The sequence below is a fragment of the Epinephelus fuscoguttatus genome, linkage group LG18 (assembly GCF_011397635.1).
Source record: "Epinephelus fuscoguttatus linkage group LG18, E.fuscoguttatus.final_Chr_v1".
In the NCBI taxonomy this organism is placed as follows: Eukaryota; Metazoa; Chordata; class Actinopteri; order Perciformes; family Serranidae; genus Epinephelus; species Epinephelus fuscoguttatus.
In genome coordinates, this window is record NC_064769.1 from 24,868,353 (window position 1) to 24,892,751 (window position 24,399).

General features: G+C 41.9%; 1 protein-coding gene and 1 long non-coding RNA gene across 2 annotated transcripts; one reads left to right on the top strand and one right to left on the bottom strand.

The window, feature by feature from the left end:
- The first annotated feature begins 5,334 nt into the window (after positions 1-5,334).
- On the top strand, positions 5,335-14,147 carry LOC125878598 (uncharacterized). The gene is made up of 4 exons (XR_007447761.1): positions 5,335-5,585; positions 8,172-8,565; positions 10,111-10,180; positions 11,765-14,147. It is a non-coding gene; the product is annotated as an uncharacterized LOC125878598 (long non-coding RNA).
- Positions 14,148-21,281: 7,134 nt separating this feature from the next.
- cldn23.1 (claudin 23.1) lies at positions 21,282-23,042 on the bottom strand. Its single transcript, XM_049559887.1, has one exon. The coding sequence runs from the start codon at positions 22,955-22,957 to the stop codon at positions 22,130-22,132; it is 828 nt and encodes a 275-aa protein (XP_049415844.1). The 5' UTR covers positions 22,958-23,042; the 3' UTR covers positions 21,282-22,129.
- Positions 23,043-24,399: the final 1,357 nt, after the last annotated feature.

The window sequence follows — 24,399 nt, forward strand, 5'->3', positions numbered from 1 at the left end:
AAACCAGTGCATTGGAAGTATACTACATGTGGATGACCAAAACTACACACAAAATAAATCCATTTCCAACCGAAAAACACCAAACTACAACCAGTGCCACATCAAACCTTAAATTATATCACCACTACTCACCAGGTGAACTCCCACAGCACTAGTGCTCCCTTGACCGGAGGCCAACACCAACTGCAGCACTAAAAGATAAAACTCTACGTTAATAAGTTCAATTTACTAAAATACAAGTAAAATAATTTGCAATAAATAATGGAAAATATATGGAAAATAAACAGCAAGCAGCACTTTGCCTGTGAATTGAACACAACACGTGTTAATCTCTGCTGCTACTTCTGGACTGTTAGGGCCCTTTACAAAAAGAAACTAAGTCGTTGACCCATCCATCCATCTATTCTTCCATCCATCCATTCATTTTCATCCACTTATCTGGGGCCAGGTTGTGGGGGCAGCAGGCCAAGCAGAGCACCCCAGATGTTCCTCTCCCCAGCAACACTTTCCAGCTCCTCCTGGGGGATCCTAAGGTGTTCCCAGGCCAGATGAGAGATGTAATCCCTCCAGCGTGTTCTGGGTCTGCCCTGGGCCCTCCTAACAGTGGGACGTGCCCGGAACACCTCCAGCAGAAGGTGCCCAGGAGGCATCCTGATCAGATGCCGAACCACCTCAACTGACCCCTTTCGGCGCGAAGGAGCAGCGGCTCTACTCCGAGCTCCCTCTGGATGTCCGAGCTCCTTACCCTGTCTCTAAGACTGAGCCTAGCCAACCCATGGAGGAAACTCATTTCAGCCGCTTGTATCCACAATCTCATTCTCTCGGTCACCACCCAGAGCTCATGACCCTAGGTAAGGGTTGAGACGTAGATGGACCAGTAAATCAAAAGCTTTGCCTTCTGGCTCAGCTCTCTCTACACCATGACGGCTCGGCACACAACTGCATCCCTGCAGAAGCAGCACCAAACCGCCGATCCATCTCAGGCTGTACTTAACCCACACTCGTGAACAAGGCCCACAGATACATGAACTCCCTCACTTGAGGCAGTAACTCTCTCCCAACCCAGAGGGAGCAATCCACCGGTTTCCGGCAGAGAACCATGGCCTTATATTAACACTCAAAAAAACAATACCTCGGGGCGTGTTTGTACCCCTACACTACCTTAACTATGAAATCTTTCTGTTTAAAACACAAAGTTTCTCCGGCTCATCAGGCAAACATGTTCACCAGAGTGATCCCAGATCAAGGATGAGGCTCACATACCTGTGCTCCGTGAGCCTCATAACAGCTGAGGTGCTCTCACCTTGACTGACCAACTTTTGCCTGGGTCCTAGTGTCCCCCTGCTACATTTTGATCAAAGAAACAGCAGGACTGTAGATGTTTAACTGTCAAATTATGGGTCTATTTTACAGTTATTTCTAAGCTGTGTACAAACATTTATGTATTACACACTTCTATAGTTGGATGCAGCTACACGCTTCACCGAAATTGTGATCACCCACTGTCCTCCTGTGAGAACCCAAGGTGTTGTAAGCCGAGTCTGGATATGCAGTCCCTCCAGCATGTCCTGGTTTGGCCAGTGGTCTCCTCCCAGCTATGCAGGGAGGCATTTCTAGAGGCAAACTCAAACAAAAGCTGTTCTGCTCGGAGTTCCTGGATGTCTAAACCCCTCACCCTGCCCAAAAACCCTAAATTACGTTTTTCTCCAAAACATAAGGTTTTGAAAGACCAACCACACACGAACACACAGACACAAGGAAGAGGTTTCTTAATCAGATAAATCAAAAGAAATGGAGCATGAGTTTGACAGCTGGCTGGGTTGCTGAGTGCGCACGCAGCCATGTTGCAATAACCACAAGATAATGACTGTGATTCCCAGGGTGACTAATTTGTGTTTGGTGAGATCCAGCCACTGAGCAGTTGCAGTAACAGTAAAAGTAAAAAGTGTAAACATAAAATCGAATAAACTATGATAAATGATATCAACAAGTTAAGGCTGGTAGCTCCAGGTTACATTAGCCACCGTGATTATTTTTTCCTCTCTACTTGCATAACATATCCAAATCTCCAACAAAACAGTGGTCAGGTTGAATTATGAATAGTGTAGGTACCAGGTCTTGACCGGGCACCCAGGAATGACACCAGACTTTGAAGCTATAGCAGCCAAGCCATGAAACTACAACTTCCAGGTTTCCAAAGACTCAATAGACTTTTTCCCTTAGACTTACATTGTAAATCAGTGGATACATTTTTTACCATCACTTCCCCTGTGAAATGACCATTGCAACTTAACACTTAACACTAAACACAAAGTACAGCTGAGGCTGATGGGGATGTCATATGTTTTGCAGGTATTTGGGCATAAGTACAGGACAAACTGAAACTTCGGCTGGATGATGGCAGTCAAGGAGAACTCAGGAGATCACTAAAGTCATTAGGATTCATCATCTGGGAACCATGAATGCCTGTACCAAATTTCATGGTAGTCCATCCACTAGTTCTCAAGGCTTCACCAAATTTCAAAAATGTCAACCTGATGGTGGTGCTAGAGGAAATGTCAAGGGTGTTACCAATTTGGTAATAGAGGATTTGTTCTCCATAGACCAGGAATAGCTATAGGTGTGACACTCCATGCAATGGTTAGCACTATTGACTCACAGCAAGAGGGTATCTGGTTTGAACCAAGAGTGGGGTTTTGAATTCCGAGGTGGGGGAGCTCTTTTGTGCTGAGTTTGCATGTCCTACCGGCATTAGTGTGGGTTTTGTCCGGGTACTCCAGCTTCCTCCCACAGTCCAAAGACATGCAGATTAGATCAACTAGTGACTCTAAATTGGCCGTAGGCGTGAATGTGAGTGTGAATGGTTGTCTGTCTCTATGTAGTCTCGCCACCAGACAATCAGAGATCTCCGCCTTCTGATAGTCTGGGGACACTCCTTTCTAAAGTGTGTTTAACACACCGGCGAAAACAGCCGGCAACAAAGCAACGCCTCTTGCATTTTTGAAAAGGACATGCCTTCTCGAAAATGTGCGCTCCTCCTTTTCTTGTCCGCAAGGAAACAAACACACAGAGAGCTTGAAAATGGATGCCGAGAGATTTAACTCCGTTTTATCAAATGTGTGCTCATCCGTGAAGAAAATATTTTTCCATCGGATGTCTTAGTTACAACATTATTGAGCTAACTGGAGTAGTTTCATGTCGTATCCGACAACGGGAGGCTTTTAACAGATGACGTCCTGATGTTAGATTTGCTGCTGCTGTTAGCTGTCCCTGTCAGCTGCAGCCACTGATGCTTTCTAGACATTGTGATTTCCTAAAACTGAATAAATACCACACATAGCAACACAAAATTGTTTTGCTAGCTCAATCATGTTGTAACTAAGATATCCGCTGGACAAGATATTTTTTCACGGACCGTTTAATGAGTTATTACCTATTACAGACGCCGCTAACGGCTAACAGGGCTAACAGCTAACGGTTAGCCCAGCTAAACGTGCACAGAAATAGTAATGTTTGTTCAATCATTGTGTTTATAGACTTTACAAACATCGGATTAGTCCAAACGGTGATACAGTGATGTGAAAAATGTGATATATAGGCTATATATTTAGCTAAAAGCTCTGCTGGTTTTCTACCCGGAAGTATTTGTAAACAACAAGGCGATTCCCTCTATAGTCCGGCAGGACAGATGAGTCATGGCCTTGTAAACGATTATGTTTGTGTCTTTTAATTGGCGAGAATGTGTCGCCGCAAACGCGACAAACATCCACTGAACTTTGACGGCGCTTTCTGCGAGCACGGCTGAGCCATTTTGTACCGCTACACGTGTTTCTAGTGGGACTATGTTTACAAGCACAAGAGTTCAGCGAGCCACCGAAGGACTGCCCTGCGGATTTACTATTGGTTCTGCAACGTAGGGAGTTTTTTTAAACTCTGAAATTGTATCCGCCCATCTAAACACAAAATGAGGGAGAAAGTCATCAGTCTTTAGTTAAGCAAAGCGTCTAAAGACTGACTTGTGAGTCTAGTCTCTATGTGTCAGTCCTGTGACAGTCTGGCGACCTGTCCGGGGTGAACCCCGCCTCTCAACCAATGTCAGCTGGGATAGGCTCCAGCACACTTGAGACCCCTAACAGGCTAAGCGGTTACAGAAAATGAATGAAAGATTTAAAAATGAATGAATATGATACTCCAGTTGAAATTCATGTACATTAAAGATCCAGTTATTACTAAAGCATCTGCAAGAGAGAAAATAAAAACAAATGGAATGGTCAGGGTTGTCATATCAACATTTAAGGTGTGATGATTGATTCATAACATCAACTCAACTGAGCAACATGCCACGTAACAATTCATCTTAAAAGTTGCCGGTAGCTCCTGGTACCCTTTAAGTAGCAGAGTGAATTAAAAGTTTTCTCAGTCACTCAGTCACTATAGCTAGCTGTCTGTAGACTATATGAAATAGGCATTTCTCCTCTGTTTTTATTTTTATTTGATGCATTTGCATAGAAACACTACAAAGCATACAATGCATAATGTAATCTTGCATTTGTAGGAGTAGTTACATAACCTTCGAAACAAGCCACAACTTAATTGTGCATGCATGCGTTTGTGTCACAGATGCATTCCAGCACTTAAACAAATAGCACTACACCCATGGCAATCCATCCAGTAGTTCATACATCGGACAACATTGCTATCCATGGAGCCACACTACAACTAAAACTTTCAAATTAAAAGTTCAAAAGTCAAAGTTATTTCCCTCAGGAGGCCAGAGAAATCCACACTAAAACATTTTCTGATGCACACGGATGTATGGAGTGTTTCAGTGTACACAGACATGTCAGCCTTGTTGGGTCTTGCCAGTGTGTCTTGTTCCAACTTGCCTCTTCCTCCATCCCCTGCTAGTCTGGCAAACACACCTACTGTAACTCAGTATAATGGTAAGGGTGTGTGTGAACGTGCGTGTGTTGCTTGTCATGTTATTCAGCATCAATTCTCAGGAAAAGTGACGTAATTTGGTCACATCAGTTTCATCACTTTTTATTTGTCTTTGTTATGTGGCATCCTAGATGTTTACTTTATGAGAAACTATCTGAAATGTGACGAACAGATGAAGTTTATTTTTCCCAGGGATGCCGGAGTTTGTGAGTCAGCATGAGTGAGCGATCAGCTGAAGCATAAGATTAGTTTAGACTCTTATTTCGAAATGTAAAGTTGCTGCGCAAGTGTCAGGTAAATTTGGTGTGAGCAAGCGTGTGTATGTGACTCAGTCCATTTAAAGATAAGGCAGAGGGAGGAGGTGATTGTGTGTGTGTGTGTGTGTGTGTGTGTGTGTGTGTGTGTGTGTGTGTGTGTGTGTGTGTGTGTTTATGGGAAAAAGAGGCAGGTATTCACAGGTCTCGGCTTTCTTCCTCTTCCCTCCTTTCTTTTGTTACAGATTCCCTCACTGAAAGAGGAACTTCAGATTCCTTTTCAAAGACCCGGGACCTTTGGCACACACGCAGACACCTGGACAAACTGCAACTAACATTTAAACCCCACAACTTTATTTTTAAGACACCACATCTGCATTCTTTTCTTCTGTGAGTAGATATTGTTCATTTTGTCATCACTTATCATGCCGCTTGCCTATTTCATTATACTGTATACCTGGCGCAGATGCCATTGTTAAATTCAATCTAACAGTGCTGGTGGGAAACCTGAATGACGAGATACTTTAGAAGTAAAATAACTTCACACCGGTACTTATTATCAGTTACCCTGCCACGCTGTATAGCTTTAGATAAGTGGCAGTCTTGTCTCTTAAATCTAGGAAATGACTTTTCCCACACTGGTGTATTTATTTTATAGGAAACTGTGATGCAACACTGCAGCAGTCAACTTAAGTTATTTACTGAAGCTCTGAGTGGATTTACATTGTGTTCTTGGTTTAATTCACGTGTTGAGAAACTTAAAATACAGCTTTTATGTCTTAGATACTTTAGGTACTATATTAACATCATTTCATCCTACTAATCCACTATGTTGGTCAATGTATACAGCACTGTTTGATAGATTCAGTTAGCATTATTTAACATGCCTTTATTTTATTATTAGGACGAGGTTGATGTTTCTGTAGGAGCCATGAGTTGATACCAAGCAGCCCTGGCTCAGGCTGACTCAGTCGTCCTTTGGGTTTCTGTCTGTACACCTCATGCTGTTGACGATGAAACAGCTGCAGTTGCTAGGAGGAGTACTCCTCGTGTTTCTCATGTGGAGAGAATAACCGAAAAAGAATCACATTTTGTTATAAGACAAGATATACAATCCTTCGAATAGTCTCTCACACTACCTGGAGTTAGGTGGCTGGGCTGTCATTTGTATGTGGTGATTTAAAAGTAAAATATGCCTGAGGGCGAGACATCACACAACAAGCAGCTCACTGTTCCACACTATATGTGAGCAGTGGATGTTGTTCAGAAGCTGTACTGTTAAAACACAATATATTGCATTTTTTATTGTTTTACATGTAGCAAAATAGAAAAGTGAACATACAATTTTGTGGCTTTAAATATGTATGTTTTGGGGGATTATTACAATGAAGTTTTAATTTTATATGATGTGAATGGGGTCCATTAAAACATTAATGCACACTGATGAGAGTATCTGGTCAACTGGAGATTGTAATATGGAGTGTGTTCGTTTTTTATGGTGTACAAGGTGAGCTGTTACAGACAGCACAGTCTTAAAATGTTAGTTCAATCACCACAGCCAACAAACTATATGAAAGCAGCCCACTTGCCAGAAGAAAATATTGGCATGGCACATTTCTGTTTCACGTTTCATACGGATCATATTAACGTTTCTAGAGTGACCTAGTTCTGACTACATGTAAATGAGCTGACTTTGTCATTGGGAAGTGGATGGTGTGACACCTCAGCGAGACAGTTGCCAAGCTGCACGCCACTGTTAGAGACAAACAAGCAACAACACTGGGTGTAATACTGGCTTTAAGTAGGATTTAGCTCTGTTTCCAGTTTTCCAGTGTGATTGTGCCACCAGAATTCGGTAATCTTAGTCAAAACATGATCTTTTCCTAGCTAGCCAAGTGTTTTAGTGCCTGGACATGACGACATGTTTACCTCCGTGTTGTTGAAACATAAAGTTGCAACATATTTTCTACATAATAACATACAAATGTGACTCATCTGTAGTTTGCAGAAACACAAGTCAGAGCCTGGTCTCACTCCAAATTCGTTGAAATCCAGTGTTTGGGCAGTGACTTGCAGCGTCAGAAACCAATGAAAAAGGCGTCATTTGAAATCAGCACAATACGCTGCCAGTTGCCATTATAGTTTAACAGTGCCCAGCAGGACTAGGGGGAAATGTGGCAGGATAAGGCAGGAAGGTCTGATTGGGGTCGGTAGGAGGGGTGGTGGATGGGTCCAACAAACACCAGCCTTCACCCGAGTGATCAGTGTTCATGTTCCGTAAGATTCTGAAGCCAAACCCTGTTGTTTTTTCCTAAACCTAACCATGTGTGTTTGTTGTTGAAGGAAAAAAATACGCTAATTCGCAGTGTTGTACCAACCGAAAGTTCCTGTGAAAACGTTAGTGTATCTAGGAAAAGAGTCATACCTGGATGTGGAAAGTCCATGACCGAATTGTCAATATGTGACACGGTCGAAGTGAGAATGTGTTGCAAGTTACAATGCTGATTCTGACAATGGGGTTGATGAAAGGTGGAATGTACCAAATGAAATTTGCAAAGGGAGAAAAAATGGTCATAAAATGTTATGAATTCCACAAAGGAAGAATCTCTGGTTGATTTATCACCTTTACTTGTATCTAATATCGTTCCCCCAGCCAACAAAGGCTCCTTAAAATCAGTTCCCACAAGCTTAGCCCAACCAACTTAGGACAAGACCTCAAAGCAGTTAGGCTTTAGAGTCTTCCCACAGCATGTTTGCAGCGCTGTGAGAAATTAGCTCATGACAGATTCTGTTTTCTGCTATTCCTATAAATCAGATCACTGGTTTGTAACAGAGCTTCAGTCAGTTACCACTTAGAGTTAAACAGAGGACAGCTAAAAACCTGCTTGACTGAGCCTGACCCCAGGACATTCATTTGACCTGTCTTACAGAAAAAGCTCAGTCTTCTCTTTCTTGTATCTCCTCATTGTGTTTTAGGGTGTGGCCTCCTTCCTTTCATCTCTCTCCTCTCCTATTCTCCTTCCACTTAGCACTCCCTCTCTTTACAGTCCATTTTCTCCCTTCCTACCACTCCCTTCTCTACGATGGCAACTTCTATTCCTCCTCCCCAACCGAGAGGCATCGACTTCAGCCTGCCGACCTGCGGAGAAATTCAGTGCAATGACCACGGTACCTGTGTGCCTCCTCTGGGTGGTGGCACTGAGATGGTGTGCGAGTGTATGCTGGGCTACCAGGGAGAATTCTGCGACGAAACAGTCAACGGGGCGCTAAGTATACCGCTGACCCTGACTGTGCTGGCCGTCATCATCGGGATGCTGATTGTGGCTTTCATTGTTGCCAAGATGAGGCAAAAGCAAAAGAAAAGACACAGGTACTGAAACATCACAGTTTCTGTTAAAAGCTTCTTCTTCTCTTGAAGGAATAATTCGGAAAAATGCTTATTTGCTTCCTTTTCCAGAGTGAGATACGAAGAATGATGTCAATTTCATCTGTGTGTCAAAAATGCACCTGGGGGTCAGGCATGGTTAGCCTAGCTTAGCATAAAGAGCGCAAGCAGAGCGAAGCAGATAGCCTGGCTGTGAAGTGGAAAAATATATGACAACCTCGAAATCATTCTAACTATCACACTTTGTTTGTTGTAAGTAAACTGGAACTAAATTCATTTTTGCTATGAAATTGGACAGAGCCAGGCTAGTTGCTAAGCTACTTATGTCCCAACTCTGGCACCATACTTTAGACATGAGATTGACAATGATCCTCTTATCTTGTGCTAAAAAACAAAACAAAAAGGTGCACTGTCCTGAAATGTTGAACTATTAAAAAATATATCTTGTTTTGATAAAGAAACAAATGAGAATAGGCTAATAAGCATGAGCAGTGATACTCATGCGGGCAGAGGAAATCTCCGCTATTTGCCAAGCTAATTTATACAATGTAAAATGCCATAGACTTGGGCTAATAACTTTAGCATGTTATATTTGCGTGGAAAACGGGTTTAGTATAAGACAGTTGTTTTGACAGTGAACCTTGTGAGTTGTAATGGAGCCGAATCTTGTAACATTTCCTTTGCTAAATGTTGCTGTTGTCCTTGGCTTCATGTGCTAAAAACATTAGCATGTTGTATTTGTGGGGAAAATGTGTCCAGATAAAGACAAGTGCTTTGTCTGTGAATGCTGCGAGTTATAGTGAGGCAGATTTGTGCACTTGAGTTCGAAATTGTCTCTATTGAGCCATGTTTAATGTGTGTTTAATGTGTGTTCTGAATCAACTACACTTTACAGCACTTCACAGAAACCTCCGCCACCGACAAGTGTTTTGGAGGTGTAACTGCAGAGTGACACAGACACACCAACGCACAAGTATAAATGCTTTAGGCACTCCCCTCCACCTGTCTTTTTTTTCTGTTGCAGCTCAGAGTTTAGGGAAAGGAGGGTAAGGAGTCCTCGGACCTCATTGTCTGACACTGATGTCATTTGGCTCTGTCACCACCTCCATTTTTTGCTTAAAGGCGGAACAAAATTCTGTGTTCGTAACCTTTATACAGAGCAGTGAGTTAGAATGATGGTGCAACATTCTCGTCTTGAAAAAAACAGTGTAAAAGGTTCTCAGGAAAAAAGAAACAGAAACTTCATCACCAAAGAATCCAAAGAATCCCTCACCCAGACTCTGAATGACTGGTTTAATCCCTGCTGTGTGAATACACTGAAAAGCAGGATTCCATTTACATTTGTAAACGTGTCGTCCGTCATGAATGGAGGGTTTCATCATGTCACTGAAAATGATAGACCAGCAACAAAGGCAGTTGTTTAAAAGTTGTTACATGGTCGTTCACCTGGTTAGCACAACACATTTTACATGAACATAAGATTAGAAAAATGTCCATAAAAATGATTTGTGTGTTTTTGTCTGTTAACAGGAAACTTATGGCACAAAAAGAGGGATACAACATCGCTGTGTAATGTGGATAAATCTCCATTGTGCCTGAGGTAAGCATTCAAGTGGAATTTTTCTAAAATGCTTTTCATTTTGTCATTTATTTCCTTGGAATCAAAGTCAAGTAAGAATGTAAAGTGTGTATTTATTTAATTTAAGTTTTGATATTTAATATATTGAAGGAAAAAATATATAACTATATAAAGGTGTCCTGTGGAGTTGTTTTGTAAACAAACATAAGCTGTGTGTACAAACAGCGTTCCTCACCAAAACGCTTAGCATGTAAGCTAAAGGCCCTGACACACCAAGCCGACGGTCGGCCCTGTCCCAAAGTCAGGCCGTCGGTGAGTGTCTGTTGGCCTAGTTTTTGTGGTGTGTCCCACACCGTCGGCCCTTGGGTGTCGGCAGCTTTTCGGCCACTTGAGCATGTTGAATCGGCGGCAGAGCTTGTCGGTGAAAGAGATCATTCTGATTGGCTGTTTAGGTTTTCAAGGGAATCTGCCTGTAGTGAAACTGGGGCTAACCGGTGCTTCCTCCTCAGGCTCCACTTCACTCAGCTGCCCCACAGATGCGCTGCCTCTCCCACTTTTACCTGAATAACAAACCGGAGCTAGCTGTGAGGCTAGCGGAACGTTAACTGCAGCATGACCGGAGGGAAGCACAGCCAGTTAGCCTCCGCTAGCTTCCCAGCTAGCCCTGGCTCTCTGTTTGGATCCAACCGGAGCACTGAGCCCTGGTTTGTTATTCAGAATTAAGTGGGAAGAAGCAGCGGGTTTATCAGACAGCTGAGTGAAGTGGAGCCTGCGGAGGAAACACCGGGACCGTCTGAATGTAATAGTCCGTGGAGGTGTTGCGTACGTGCCACTTGGCCGGCGGATGTAGTCCATGTAGTGTGTTCAAGTGCGACTGACACAGGGCGACGTGAGGTGACGTAGACGATGCAACAGTTGGCTTTCGTCACCGCTAGTTCTTTGATGTTGGTTTGGTGTGTCAGCACCTTTAACGTCTAATGAGCAATGTTGAGTGCATTTCCAATACTCATTTGCAAAGCAGTTTTTAAAAAAATATCGTAATAAGTACATTGGTACATCCATGTTTACTTGCTAACACTCCTCTTCTTCTTTACTGATATTTTGTGCACATTGCTACATTTGTTGGTGTTAGGACCAAAACACACCAGCGTGCATCAAAAAATCCGCCACTTTTTTCAGTGTACAACCCCACACCAGTTGTGGCTAGATGTGCGCCTGCGCCACTGTCCTATTTCCAGCTGCTTTACACTACTAACCCGTTTTCCAGCCTGTCCGTGACATTGAACGTGACAAACCCACACAGCAAGGCATACTCATCTGCAGCAGAGCCGTGTACACAGCGCTGGTCTATTATTTTGGGAAAGGAGTCAATTGACTATTTTTAGCAGGTTTTCCTGTGTTAAAAGAAGCCCACACTACTTTTGGTGGAAAAGGGGCACTGGAAAAAAAATGCTCCAAAGTGCTACTGGTGGTCAGAAGCTCCACAGGATACCCTTTACTCAAGACTGCTGACACCTTAAGTCTTCGTCTAAATGTAAACTTTTTTGATACTTATATTTTATCAAATAAATAAATAAAAGTAATTACCCTCTCCTTCTCATCCAGGTTAACCATGACATTGTGGCCAGTGACACTCCATCAGCATTCTTCTGCAGCTTCTGCTTATAGCACAGTTTGTTGAATTTTGTAAAAAGGAAATTACATCTACTACTCTTGATGGCTGACTTGTGGATACTCCTCTTTGACTGATGCTGCAGCATCCCAGAAACCCAAACACTGAACTGAATGGAGCTTTAAGAGTGACACAACTTCACTGCAGTAATTGTGTTTTTCATGTATCAATTCATGATGGAAAAACTGCACAGTATATCCCCAAACACATGATTAATTCAGGACATGTATCACAGAGCTTTAAAGCTGATAATTTAGACAGGAAATAGATGCCTGACTTGCAGTATGTTTACAGGCATGGGTATAACACTGGTATTTTGTTAAGCTGTCTTTACTAGAGTGTTTACCTCACGAACGCAGCCGAGGCTTCAAGCTGTTGTTGAAACAAGACATTTGCTGTTTTTCATCTCTACAGCAGCATACATTTAGGGATAACACCTTTGTGTCCATATTTCCGTATAGTATACAGTGTACTCTCCAAGTGTTTAACGCAAAGAAATGCATCTCTTTACAGATGGATAAAAACAGGACCGCATAAACAGCAGAAAAGTAAATTCTGACTGTTTTTTACCATCCAGTCTTTTTATTTTTATTAACCTTTATTTATACAAGTAAAATCTCATTGAAACCCAGGGTCTCATTTACAAGAGAGACCTGTTCCAGGTAGGCAGCAGCAGAACACAAAGTTACAGACTAACTGAGCATACAGGAGACACAACACAAAACACAAACATTAAAGTAGTATAGTGCAAACTACAAAGTGCAAAGAAGAATAGGACTGGTTAAGCACATGTGCAGACCCCCACAGTCTGTCTCATCAGCCTTCCTACAAGCAATTTGAAGTCCCCTAAAGGAATAAAGCTGGACAGCTTCAGCCTCTGCTGGAGCACGCACAAAGAACTTTAGGCAGCGGTGCGCTCTTCCACTGCGGTAGCACATACACAATGAATGGGTTTGTCGGCGGAGGTCTGCGCTTTGTGCACTCTGTGTGAAAAGGGCTTTATTTCCACCCTGCCCAGCAGCGGTACCGTGGCGAACGGTCCCTAAAGGCCTCTACACATGATCAGCTGTAAAATGTTAATGTACTTTCAGGACCAGAAAAAAAACAAAAGGAAGAGTTTTGCAAGCATATCAGAGATTACAAAGGTTCATAACAGAAACGTAACTGTTCAATTATTATTGGAAAAAAAGAGGACATTTTTCATTGAAAATTGATATGTGAAAAACAACAATTTAGGAATGAGGTTTTGTCACTTCAGTTATTTTCTTATTAGTGCAATAATAATGTTCTAGATTTCCTTTTTAGTGCCCTGTATCCATTACCAGCTTTTTTATATTTTTTACTTTAATACTCGTCGTGTTATTTATAGAATTTTGATGCGTTATTGTGGCTACCTATAGAATATTAAATAATTGTACAAGACGTAGATGCAACCATTTTGTTATTGTGGGCATAATCTTTGACTTCTTACGTACTGAATTTGTCACTCTGCAAGAAATGAACAGACTTTAATGGATTAAATGATCACGTTCGCCGTTTGAGAGCCCAGTGAGAAATGTCATGATTTGTCTGTACCGCAATTCTACTTCCTTGATCACATTTCCTATATGAAGAAGCTTATTTCCATAGATGAGCTGATTGTGTCCTTTATCACCGGCTACCTTTGCACAATGATGCAAATGTTCACCTATCACTACTCTCTTTGACGAAACATAGCTTCCTTTTAAATACAGAGAAAGCACTGGTGACTGCGACAGTGATGGTGATTCTTATTGCCGTGTTTTTGTACACAGGAAGGAGTGTGTTTATACAGGTGTTGAAAACCAAAAATGGTTTCCATATCACGAGGGGTAAGCCAGGGATTTTAACCAGATTTGATCTGTCATTACCTTTTGATGAAGACTTTAGTCTTTACTCCGTCCTTAGTTACTTTGAAGAGTGTAGCCAGTGTTAAGTGCTTTTATGTGCTGTATTGTCTGTTTCTTTTGTACACTACTGACTGAATTACTATGCTGTGTATGCCTGTATTCTATTGATAGCAAAATATATATAGCCTATGAATATATATATATATGATCTTGTCTTTCTCTCTGTATTTGTGTTGCTGGATTACACAGTAATTCATGTAGTCAGACTGCATATAACCACTGAACATTGATTGTGGAGGAGATTTTGATGACTGTCGTATCATCTGCAAACAATCTTAATCCTCTGGCATTTATGAGGCTGTAGAATAAAAACTGTGTACCCAGGTGTGTGTGTTGGGCACACTGAGCATGTACATTTTTGTATATAAACAGAGTGTAAGTTGCTGAACAGTGTGTTTGTCATTCTTCCGCAGGAAGAGATGGGTCGGGCTGACAAAATCAGACCAGTTGCTTGAGGAAAATGTTGGCATTGTACAGTTGTGCAAACCACAGATGCATTACCTTTGCATTTTATACATATATCAATGTTTGTAAAGTGATATAGTTCTGATTCAGAATAGATCATACAATGGTTTATATGAGATGTTACGAAAATGCAAATACAACGGGTTAGCATCCCACAAATGATACATGATTACGTACGCCTACTTAACATAAACTTGTGTAGTTAATGTAAAGTTATGTAGGGTAGGTTTAGGCAAGTAAAGTTACGTAGATTAGGATTAGGAAAAGAAACATGGTTGGTCATCTTTAGATTTAGACAAGTTATGTAGGTTAGGTTTCGGAAAAGTAACATGGTGAACCTTAAAAAGCCTCAAAGTTTACTAACACCTGTCTCCTGGGTGAAAGTCCTGTGTTGTTTGACCCATTTACCACCCGATTTACATGGCCTTTTGGTCTCTATACAACTTCCTTACCTGTCAGCGCATCGTTCACATGATGCAGCCTTTCCCGATTATGTGGATTATACACGAATTCCGGTGCATTACTTTATATAGGAATACGTAGGAACAGCGCATGAGAATAGCCTGTCTGATTACATATTTGAGTTGACTTTGTCATCGGGAGGTGGAGGGACTGGAGGATGGTGTAACACCAAGGCGTGATGACTGCCAAGCTGCAATTCAAAATCCAAAACAACAGTGGGTGTTTTCAGGAAACATGTTGCTGGGTTTCAAGCGGGGATTGTGCCACCAAAAGTGGGGATTTGAAGCCAAAACATGATCTATTACTAACTGTAACCAAGTGGTTTTTGGGGCTAAATATAACCACACATCAACTACAGCACTGTCCAAACATGAAGAAGCGTAAAGTTTCAACATTTCAAAGATAACACATCTATGGTTTGTAGAAATGCCAACATTTATTCTTGCAAATGGATTGAAAAATTCACCTTTGACAAGTTTTTGGAAATCTACATCTCATTTAATTTGAGAGAATGACAAAAGTAATCAATTTTTGCTCACTAAGTCTTCAGTTAACACCCAAAACTATCACTTAACTGTTGATTTACAACTCAACGACACACAACATTCCAGTTTAAGTCCAACCTTTCACCTAAAAGTTACAGGTGGCCATACCTGGTCCTGAGAGAAAAATGTGCCCTTTAAATGTACTGACCCAGACAAAACAAAGTGCCATTTTCCCCAAGGACAAGGAATTATGTCAGTAACCCGAAACCAAAGTGCGTGCGCATGTCTTCACAGATCCTGTTCTACTTCATTTTAAAATTCCTTTCCTGTCATAAATGTTTGGCACAGTGCAGCACAGGCTCAACTGATGTCTTTTGGCTTCAGTTTTGTTTTTAGAGTGTTTATTTTTAGTCAGTTTTGATTGTATTGCTGCTTGGTGCTGAATATTTCTGAGCAGCTACTGCTTTTTACTTTAATGTTTTACGTTTAAATGTTGTCACGTTAGCTCTATACAGACATAGCTTACAGACTTTTTGGGGATAAATTGATGTGTGCATCCATGCCTCTTCAATCATCAAGCATGTCTAATCTTATGGACTGTTTTATTGGCATGTACGGTATATTTTTTAGTTAGTGCAAACTATTTAACATGAGCAACTGTATTTAATAACTATGACCACAATACCTTTTGCTGTACACACTTTTTGTTCTGGATATATTGTGTTGTATGTTCACCAACTTTCAAATAAATAGCACACAACCCTCAACAAATCATTTTTTGTAATATAACCACTGTATAAATACCACAGATTCATATAAATAAAGATTGTGTCCTGGTGGTCGATACAGGTTATTGCAACTTTTCTAATCATTAATTATTTGCAGGATGTGCAAACGGGCCTACTGGGAGCAGGCCAAGGGGCCCAGAGTGTCAGGGGTCCCCCTTAGACCTTCACCTGTAAAATGTCACTCAAATTGACAACTACAGACCTGGAAGAGTATCAAAATGACCTCAAAGAGACACAAAGAGACTCACAAACACCATGAAAATGGGCGAAGCAACCAAAAAGACCCAGTGATGGCGGTGTCAGCAACTGGAATTGGGCCAGCTGACTCAGCCCGATTCTAGGGCGTCATTCATACTGAGTGTCAGCAGAGTCAAGCAGCGGGATGCAGCCCGTCTAATTTCATCCAGCATGCTGAGTTTGGGCTGATTCTGGGCCAGGTCATTTTGGCTACCTGGGGAGACTTAAAATTACTACAAAGAGGCACGAAATGACCACAGATAGACACAAACAGCTACAAAGAGATGAACAACAACAACAAAAAAGAAACTAAACACTTCTAGTCTGTATGTATGTATGCGACTCTTTGTTGATGCTATTGTGTATACCATTATGCTTTACGTTTCATTACTGGCTGTGGAATCTTGTACACCACTGCTGCTGTGAAATGGCTTTTGTTCGTAGACTGTTGCACTGGCTGTTGCTCCTGAAAAACTTCGTCCCCCTCATTTTGCAAAGTATTGGCCCTCTTTCCTCTGCTGCTCACTCAAACCTGCATAATCTAGGGGTAATATTTGACACTCCTGTGAAGCACCTGACCAAATCTTGTTTTTCACAGTTGTTTTTTCAACTGCTGAACTGGAAATGATCATACATTATCTTATCTCACATTAACTACTGTAATGCACTTTTCTCCTCACTGAAAATGTCTGCTCTTCCTCGATTGCAAGCAGAATGCTACTGCCAGACTACTAACTAGATCAAACAGATGCTCTCATATCACCCCTTTACCAAAATCCTATCATTGGCTCCCTGTTGAGTTCAGGATCCAGTTCAAAACTCTCATTCTTACAAACAGAGCATTAAACTGTCAGGCTCCCTCATATGTTGCTGAACTACTTTACCTGTGTTCTTCAGCTTGCGCTCTTCAATCATATATGGTCAATTTGCGGCTGTAGCACCTACATTTTGGAATGCTCTGCCTGCTCCTTTACGATCTGCTGACTGTGGTTTCTTTTAAAAGTGAGCTAAAGACACTCCTGTGTGAATTCTTCTTTTTTGTTGTGTGTGTGCAAATAGTTTTGCTAGATGTGCACTTTTCACTACATGGCTCACATATTCACTTTGTCTCTATGATTGCTTTCTTGCTGTATAATGCCCTTGTGAAGCACTTTGTGACCTGTGACTGCAGAAACGCCATATAAATCCTTTTTAATTACTTACTTGGTTATATATAAATCTCTCCTAAGGTTGGTCCTTCTTATCTGTGTGCATACAGTGCATGTGTAAAAACCAAAACCAATATGGTATGCACTCTCACAATATTCTGCAGAGGTTTGGTCCCGAAGTTTGTAACAGAACTAGGCAAAAAAAAAAAATCAAAAACGCTCCCTCATCTTCCTGGACAATGTGCAGAAGGACCTGAAATTGACTGATTACCACTATGGGGAAATTTAAATCACCTTTAAAAAATCATTTTAGAAAATTGTACCTGTTTATTGTATGTATTATAAATGTTTTAATTTGTTTATTTGTTTTAACATGGCATTTAACTGAATGATGTGCTTGCTCATAGATGGTGTGTGACAGTTGTATTTGCCTCTGTATTGATTTAATGGTGTTTATGCTGCCCTCTTCAGGTCACTCCCGGAAATGATTTCTAATTTCAATGAGACTTTTACCTAGTTAAATAATATTCCATATATTATTAGCTACAGGTTGCAGCATTGCCATCAGTTAGCCTGTCACCAACACTGTCCTGCAAGTCAAAGCTATTCAATAGTCTCATAATATAAAGTTATATTAACGTCTGACACATTGATAATAAGTATCTTGCATGTCATCCAATTAAAATGAACAATACAAAGTAATCATTACTAAGTTGTTCACATGCTTTGCTGCCAGAAGGTGCCAATGTGTACACACACTGACAACAGACAATTGTCAGTGTGTGTGTTGTGTACACACCAACACATGCACCGCTGCCTGTGTCGCCTCTTTCTGGGATCCAGTGACACGATAGTATCAGCTTCAGTGTTTGCTAAATGCAGCAGGAAGCTACACTGGGATTAACTGATGTGTAATCTTGCAGATTGACCTGCTGAAGGTTTCTGTTATCAGAGAAAATATGTATCTGTTACATCAAGCAGCAGGGCGGATCTGCCATGAGGGCGAAACTGTGTCAACACCTGCTTTCATATTAATGAGAAGACTTTGGATGTTTGTTTTACAGACACAAGAACTAAATAAACTCAAGTACTTTAAAAGTTGGCGGTGTTTTACTTAATTTTTAAGGATTATTCAGGGAAACTTCACAGAGTACATGTATAGTGGCAGGTTTAATAGCCATGGGGAGGGGTACCTGCCTGTTAAAAGGGTTGTATCCTGTTTTCTGTGGCTGTGGAGATGCATTCTGATAAGTCTAATATAATAACCCTAGGGGTATTTTGGTTTGGGCTTAGAGACTGTAACATTTTAGCAAAAAAAAAGTGCAGCGTACATGCATTTAAAAGGCAGGGAGTGTGTAAAGAAGGATCCAGAATTTTTGGAGCAATTCTTTAATCCATCTCTTGTGTGTTTCCCAACTTAATGGGAGTGCAAAAAACTTTTTCATTTAAGTTTTTTATGAGTGGACGGACAGAGGAAAAGGAGACTATAAATAAAAACTGATGAATGTCTCTTGACACACCTTAAACGCACCATCTATCCTCACTCCACCCATCTTAGACGGTCATTTTATGAGTCACTGCATTATGTGTGACAGTTCAATGAATGGTAGTGTGAGCCACAATACATCTTGAGATCTTTTTTTAGAAGGCATCCTGAATGCAGGAATCAGTGGATACATCTTTTTGGGTGTGTCATTGTTAGAGTGAAGAGTTATTTAAAGGGACAAGTCACATGTTGTCCTCTTGTGCTATTTATTAATCCAAATTATTTTGGTGTTCTGCCTCACAGCAAGAGTATTCTGGGTTTGAACCCACCGGCCAGAGTTTGCATGTTCTCCCATTGTTAATGTGGAGTTTCTCCAGGTACTCTGGCTTCCTCCCACATTCTAAAGACATGCAAGTTAGGTTGATTGGGGGCTCAAAATTGCACACACAAAATTAGACCATAAATTACCCGTAGGTGTGAATGTGAGTGTGAATGGTTGTCTGTCTCTATGTGTCAGCTCTGGGATAGTCTGGTGACCTGTCCAGGGTCCATCCCGCCTCGCGCCCTATGTCAGCTGGGATAGGCTCAAGTCCCCGTGCAACCCTCAACAGGCTAATAATGACTGAATAATTGTGGTGTGAGTTACAGAGTGTTTGCCCATAGAGGTGTCTGCCTTCTCTTGGATTAATGGAACTAGATGGCACTCAGCTTGTAGTGCTCAAAGTGCCATAAAATCACTTTTGAAAAACTCAACATCAATGTCTCTTTTCAGAAATCATGAACCTGTTACTCAAGATAATCCACAGACCCTGCTGTGAGCAGTTAAATGTTGGAAATATTTCACTTCAACCGAACTACAGCCACCAACCCTATCACTGAGCAGAAGGAAGTGTGCATCTACTCATGGACGAAAGGCTCGTGCTCCTGACAGCGTGTATATATCATATACACTATGCCAGTGACTCATGGACTTGCATTGTTTCATCTATTCACTACCCATAGCCTCTCAATCAACTATTTTGCGCTGTATCACATTGCACTGTACGTATTGGTTTTGTGAATTATTGTCTGTTTGTTATTTGTTTTACATATTAGGACTTATGTGTTCCTGTTTTTGTTTGCTATTTGTTGTTTTATATATTATGACTTTTGTGTCCCTGTTTTTGTGTTTTTTAATGGCCTGAGGTCTTTTTAACATCATGCCGGAGGACTGCAGTTGAAAATTAGCCTTTGGCTAACACCAGCACATTTACAGCAATGTTCATTAATGTGCACTGTCCTCTAAAAAAAAAAGATATAAACGGTAATGGTGTCCTCCTCGACTGAGCTGTAATGTTAGCTAGCTCGGTGCTAAGAGAGCTAGCTGTAGATGTGCACTTCCCTCTGTGTGCTGATGCAGTTGGCAGGTGTAGTTCACCAGCAAGAAAATAGTATCTACCACTAGCTATCTTAGCACCGAGCTAGCTAACATTATAGCTCAGTCAAGGAGGACACCATTACTGTTTATATCTTATTCTGTCAGGAGCACGAGCCTCTCTATCCTGCACAGTGATAGGGTTGGTGGCTGTAGTTCGGTTGAAATAAAATATTTCCTACATTTAACTGCTTACAACAAGGTATGAGGATTGACTTGAGTATCTGGGTAAAGATTTCTAGAAAGATGTATCACTGTTGAGTTTTTCAAATGTATTTTTTGCTGCTTTGAGCACCACAAGCTGAGTGCCATCTAGTTTCATTATATTGGAGCGAAGCCAGACATCTCTACGGCTGATATCTCCAACACTCTGCAACTCACACCAAAACAATGTAGACTGATAACTAGCACTACAGGTAAGAGGAAAAAATAAGTATTTTGATTTAAAGGTGAACTGCCCCTTTAAGGTTCATATCAACAGTACCTGGATTGTTGATAAAATTCCCTCCTGCATTTATGGTAAATATGAATAAACACTGTGGGTGCACATTATTACTCAGAAGCCCACATTTCTCATATTCTGGCCCAATCCGCGAGACGTTCACCTGACTACACCTCCTGCATCATGATTTCTTTGGGGCCAATTTCACAACAAAAGACTCACCAGAACCACAGAGGCACAAACTGTTCACCACAGTGGCGCCTTGTTTGAGATGTTAAGCCAGTTTAAACAGAAGAGGTAATGTTGCTCGACAAGATGCTGAAAGGAACCAGCCTCCCAGACCGGTCCGGCAACATTTTCTGTGTACGTACGAGGCAAAGAGTGAGCAGACAGGGTGGCAAGGATAGAAAAGTATCACTGTAAAATGCAGCCTGTCTGTACGTGTGTTTGCACAGTGTCTGTAATGACTTCTGGTCGCAGATGATAGACAAAACTTTTAACCTCACTGCATCATAACCACATTTACTTAGTGTAGAAACAGCAACTTCTGCAGTAAAATCTGATCATAAGTTGAGGAAAGGGGCTCAGTCATCTGTTGTTAGGAAACAGTGCACATTTATTAAACAACACTTGTATCACAGAGCAATTCGAACAATATTGATCTCTTAAGGATGCTTTCTTTCCCAACAGATGCCCTGTTGTCTTACAAGGTTGGTCATACTTGAAAAGTGCATAAGAACACAGTATTTACATTAAAAAAAAAAAAGAAAAAGAAAAGCCAATGTACACAGAAAAAAATGCAAAAGCTGTTTACAGATGGAGTTCAGCATCAAATGCAGGATGTAAAAGTCAACTTTAACTCAACACCACTTTTTCTTCATCGCTTCAACTATGTCTCGGTTACAATAACACAGTATTCTCCACATTCCTCACACTATAATATTCATCCCGTCTTCACTGCTCGCAGCACCTCTCATGTATCATAATGATGCTAGAATTAATCATAACCCAGCTGAGGCCATAATGAGCCTCATCTGCGGCCACATTAAACTGCAGCCCCGGCTCTGTCACTCACACATCATTAAACACTATTAAAGATGCATGCCTGTAAGTGTTACTGTCCTGATGATGAAACACTGTAATACTCAAAGAGGAACTGCTTCACTTAATAGTGAGATCACAGTGATTTCATAATAGTTAAGGTGTTTGATCTTTTGGTGCCACTGAAATATTCCTTCAATATTCCTTAATGGTCTCTAAATAATCATGGTGTTAGTATGTTTGATGTTATTACAGCAACACTGCAGAATATTATGGCACAGTTTTACAAAAAGTCATTAAGTAATCACCATTGCTTCCTCCTACATGATGTCCATCTTAAAGTTCTTCTCCCTTGTGATTTTCTGTGCGTCTCCATGGAGACAGATGTGAGCCATGCGCCCCTCATAGGTCAGCATCATAGGGTCTGCCGCTGTAGGAGGTGTTGACTGACCGGGCTGCGGGGGTCTTGGCCCGTGGGAAGGACACATCATCATCCATGGAGTCCTTTGAGTACGGGACGCTGCTGGCGCTGCTCCTGGCCCGGTTCAGGCTGGGTACATCCACGCGTCTCGGAGGCTGCTTCTGGTGGCTGAACCGGGCGCGGTTGACCTCCTCCACCCGCACCTCGCCTCTGTTCTTCCCGCCGCAGCAACGGCAGATCCCGATGAACATGACGAAGCCTGCCAGGATTTCCATTATCCCCCCGATGTAGCCCAGGATGATGCAGTAGCCGACGCGCACGCTGATGCGAGGTGTCACCGTTGAGACATCGTCGAGGATGTGCGTGTACCAAGCGATGGGGATGATGGTCATGACGCCCGAGAGGAAGATGAGCAGCCCGCCCAGGCCGGCCACTGTCCAGTTGGGCCTGTCTTTCCAGCAGCGGACCCCCGGGATGGCCACGGCGAGCCCGATTAGAGTCACGATGAGGGAGGCCACCATTAGACCCTGCGCGACCTCGATGATCTGGTTGCCGAAATATGTGGTGTCCTGCAGGTTGCACTCCGCTCTCGTGTTGGTTGAGGTGGCCCTGCAGATGTCCCAGATGCCTTGCTGGATGAATTCATTCTCCGGGGTGTTCGGGATGTCGTGGAGGGTCCTCCAGTTTGGGGCCACGGTGGCGGTCAGATCCAGGATCCATCCGCAGGGAGACAAAACCATCCCGAAGATCAGGATGCCCGGTGTGCGTAAAGACAACCGGATCCACTCCTGCGCTGATCGCCTCGGCATAATTGCTGCTGCTGCTGCTGCTGCTGATTTGTGTTTCCAAAACTCAGTGTTGCAATTTAGACAGGAGCAAGTGAGTTTTGACAACCCCAAACAGCTGCTCTTAAAAACAAGTCCGACTGAAACCTGGCAGTGGGCGGGGCTTAGCTTTACCTGTCTGCTTCAGTTCCCAAGGTGTGGCGCGCGCAGCAGGACAGAGAGCTTTTTCATCTCCACCTGCAGCAGCAAAGACAGGCAAAGGGGAGTTTCGACGACGCTTTTATCATGCAAATGTGTGATAAGTGATAGAGAGCAAGATGTAGATTTTTGTCGCGCCTGGAGCTCAACGCTGAAGTTACAAAATAATAAAAGTTATATGTTTATGCCACCTTTTGAATTCACCAAAATGGTTTGCATGTTGCACAAACTTCTGATTTATGCAATTAAAGATTGTAATCCTTAAATTATTCTAGAAGGATAGTCATCTAATGTCCCAAATGCATTATTAATATCAGCTTTCCAACATATTTTTATCAATAAATCACAACATATTTGAATTTTTCAGTTTTGTTCACCAGCACCAGCAGTGAGAAATCACAGCATACAGGCCTGTTTAGCAAAGATGAATGGTGGGATGCAATTAATGCAATAAAACAAAGATGAGGCATTGCACAAATTTAAGCACAAAAACTTTTATTAAACCTTTATTAATCTACACTATGACTTCATTTAATAATTTCTCACTGGGGCCTCAGCTCAGGAAAACATACAAAAGGACACTATTTTTGCTTGTTGGACCATTGCAGTGTTTTAGAGGTCGTCATTAAGTTTATCAGCAGGTTATTAGTTTTAATAGAACACGTTAGACTGAGAGATAGGGATTGCTTTGGTTTGAAAATGCCACCGTGGCAGTGTGGGAACCGCTTTTGGTAAGAATGTAGTCCTGCAGGAATCGTCTGACAACTGCTCAAATGCGTTCCTTCCTCTTTGTGTTTGTCTCTCCTCTCCTCCTCCTACTTATTTCTATCTGCATGTCTGTCTCTGTTTATCTCTTTGTTGATATTGTTTCTCTGAGGTTGAGGTTTCCTCTCAAACTATGAAAGTGGAATCAGTCACAAATGCTAATGAAGTCTTTTCAGGGGTTAAAGTTCATTGGTGTATTTTAATGATGCTCAAAACCCAAAACATGAGCGACAACACTGTGCACGGATCCCGAAAGCAGGGTGAGAGCAGGGTGAGAGTCATTAGCCATTAGTTTCATCAGCACCTCATGAAAGTAATCAAGTTTTTAAGAAACTGAACAACCTGAGAGCAGCTGATGATACGCCCAGAGACTATACCGTTAAAGCTAACCACTTCTCAAGTTTTGTGATTAGCTGCAGTGCCTGGAGTCATGGGTGTATTATGAGAAAATGGGCCCCCGGGCACAGACATGCAAAAGGCCCCACCACCTCTCCTGCACAGAT

Coding starts and splice junctions, on each gene's coding strand:
- cldn23.1 (XM_049559887.1), bottom strand. CDS start 22,957: ATGCCGAGGCGATCAGCGCAGGAGTGGATCCGGTTGTCTTTACGCACA.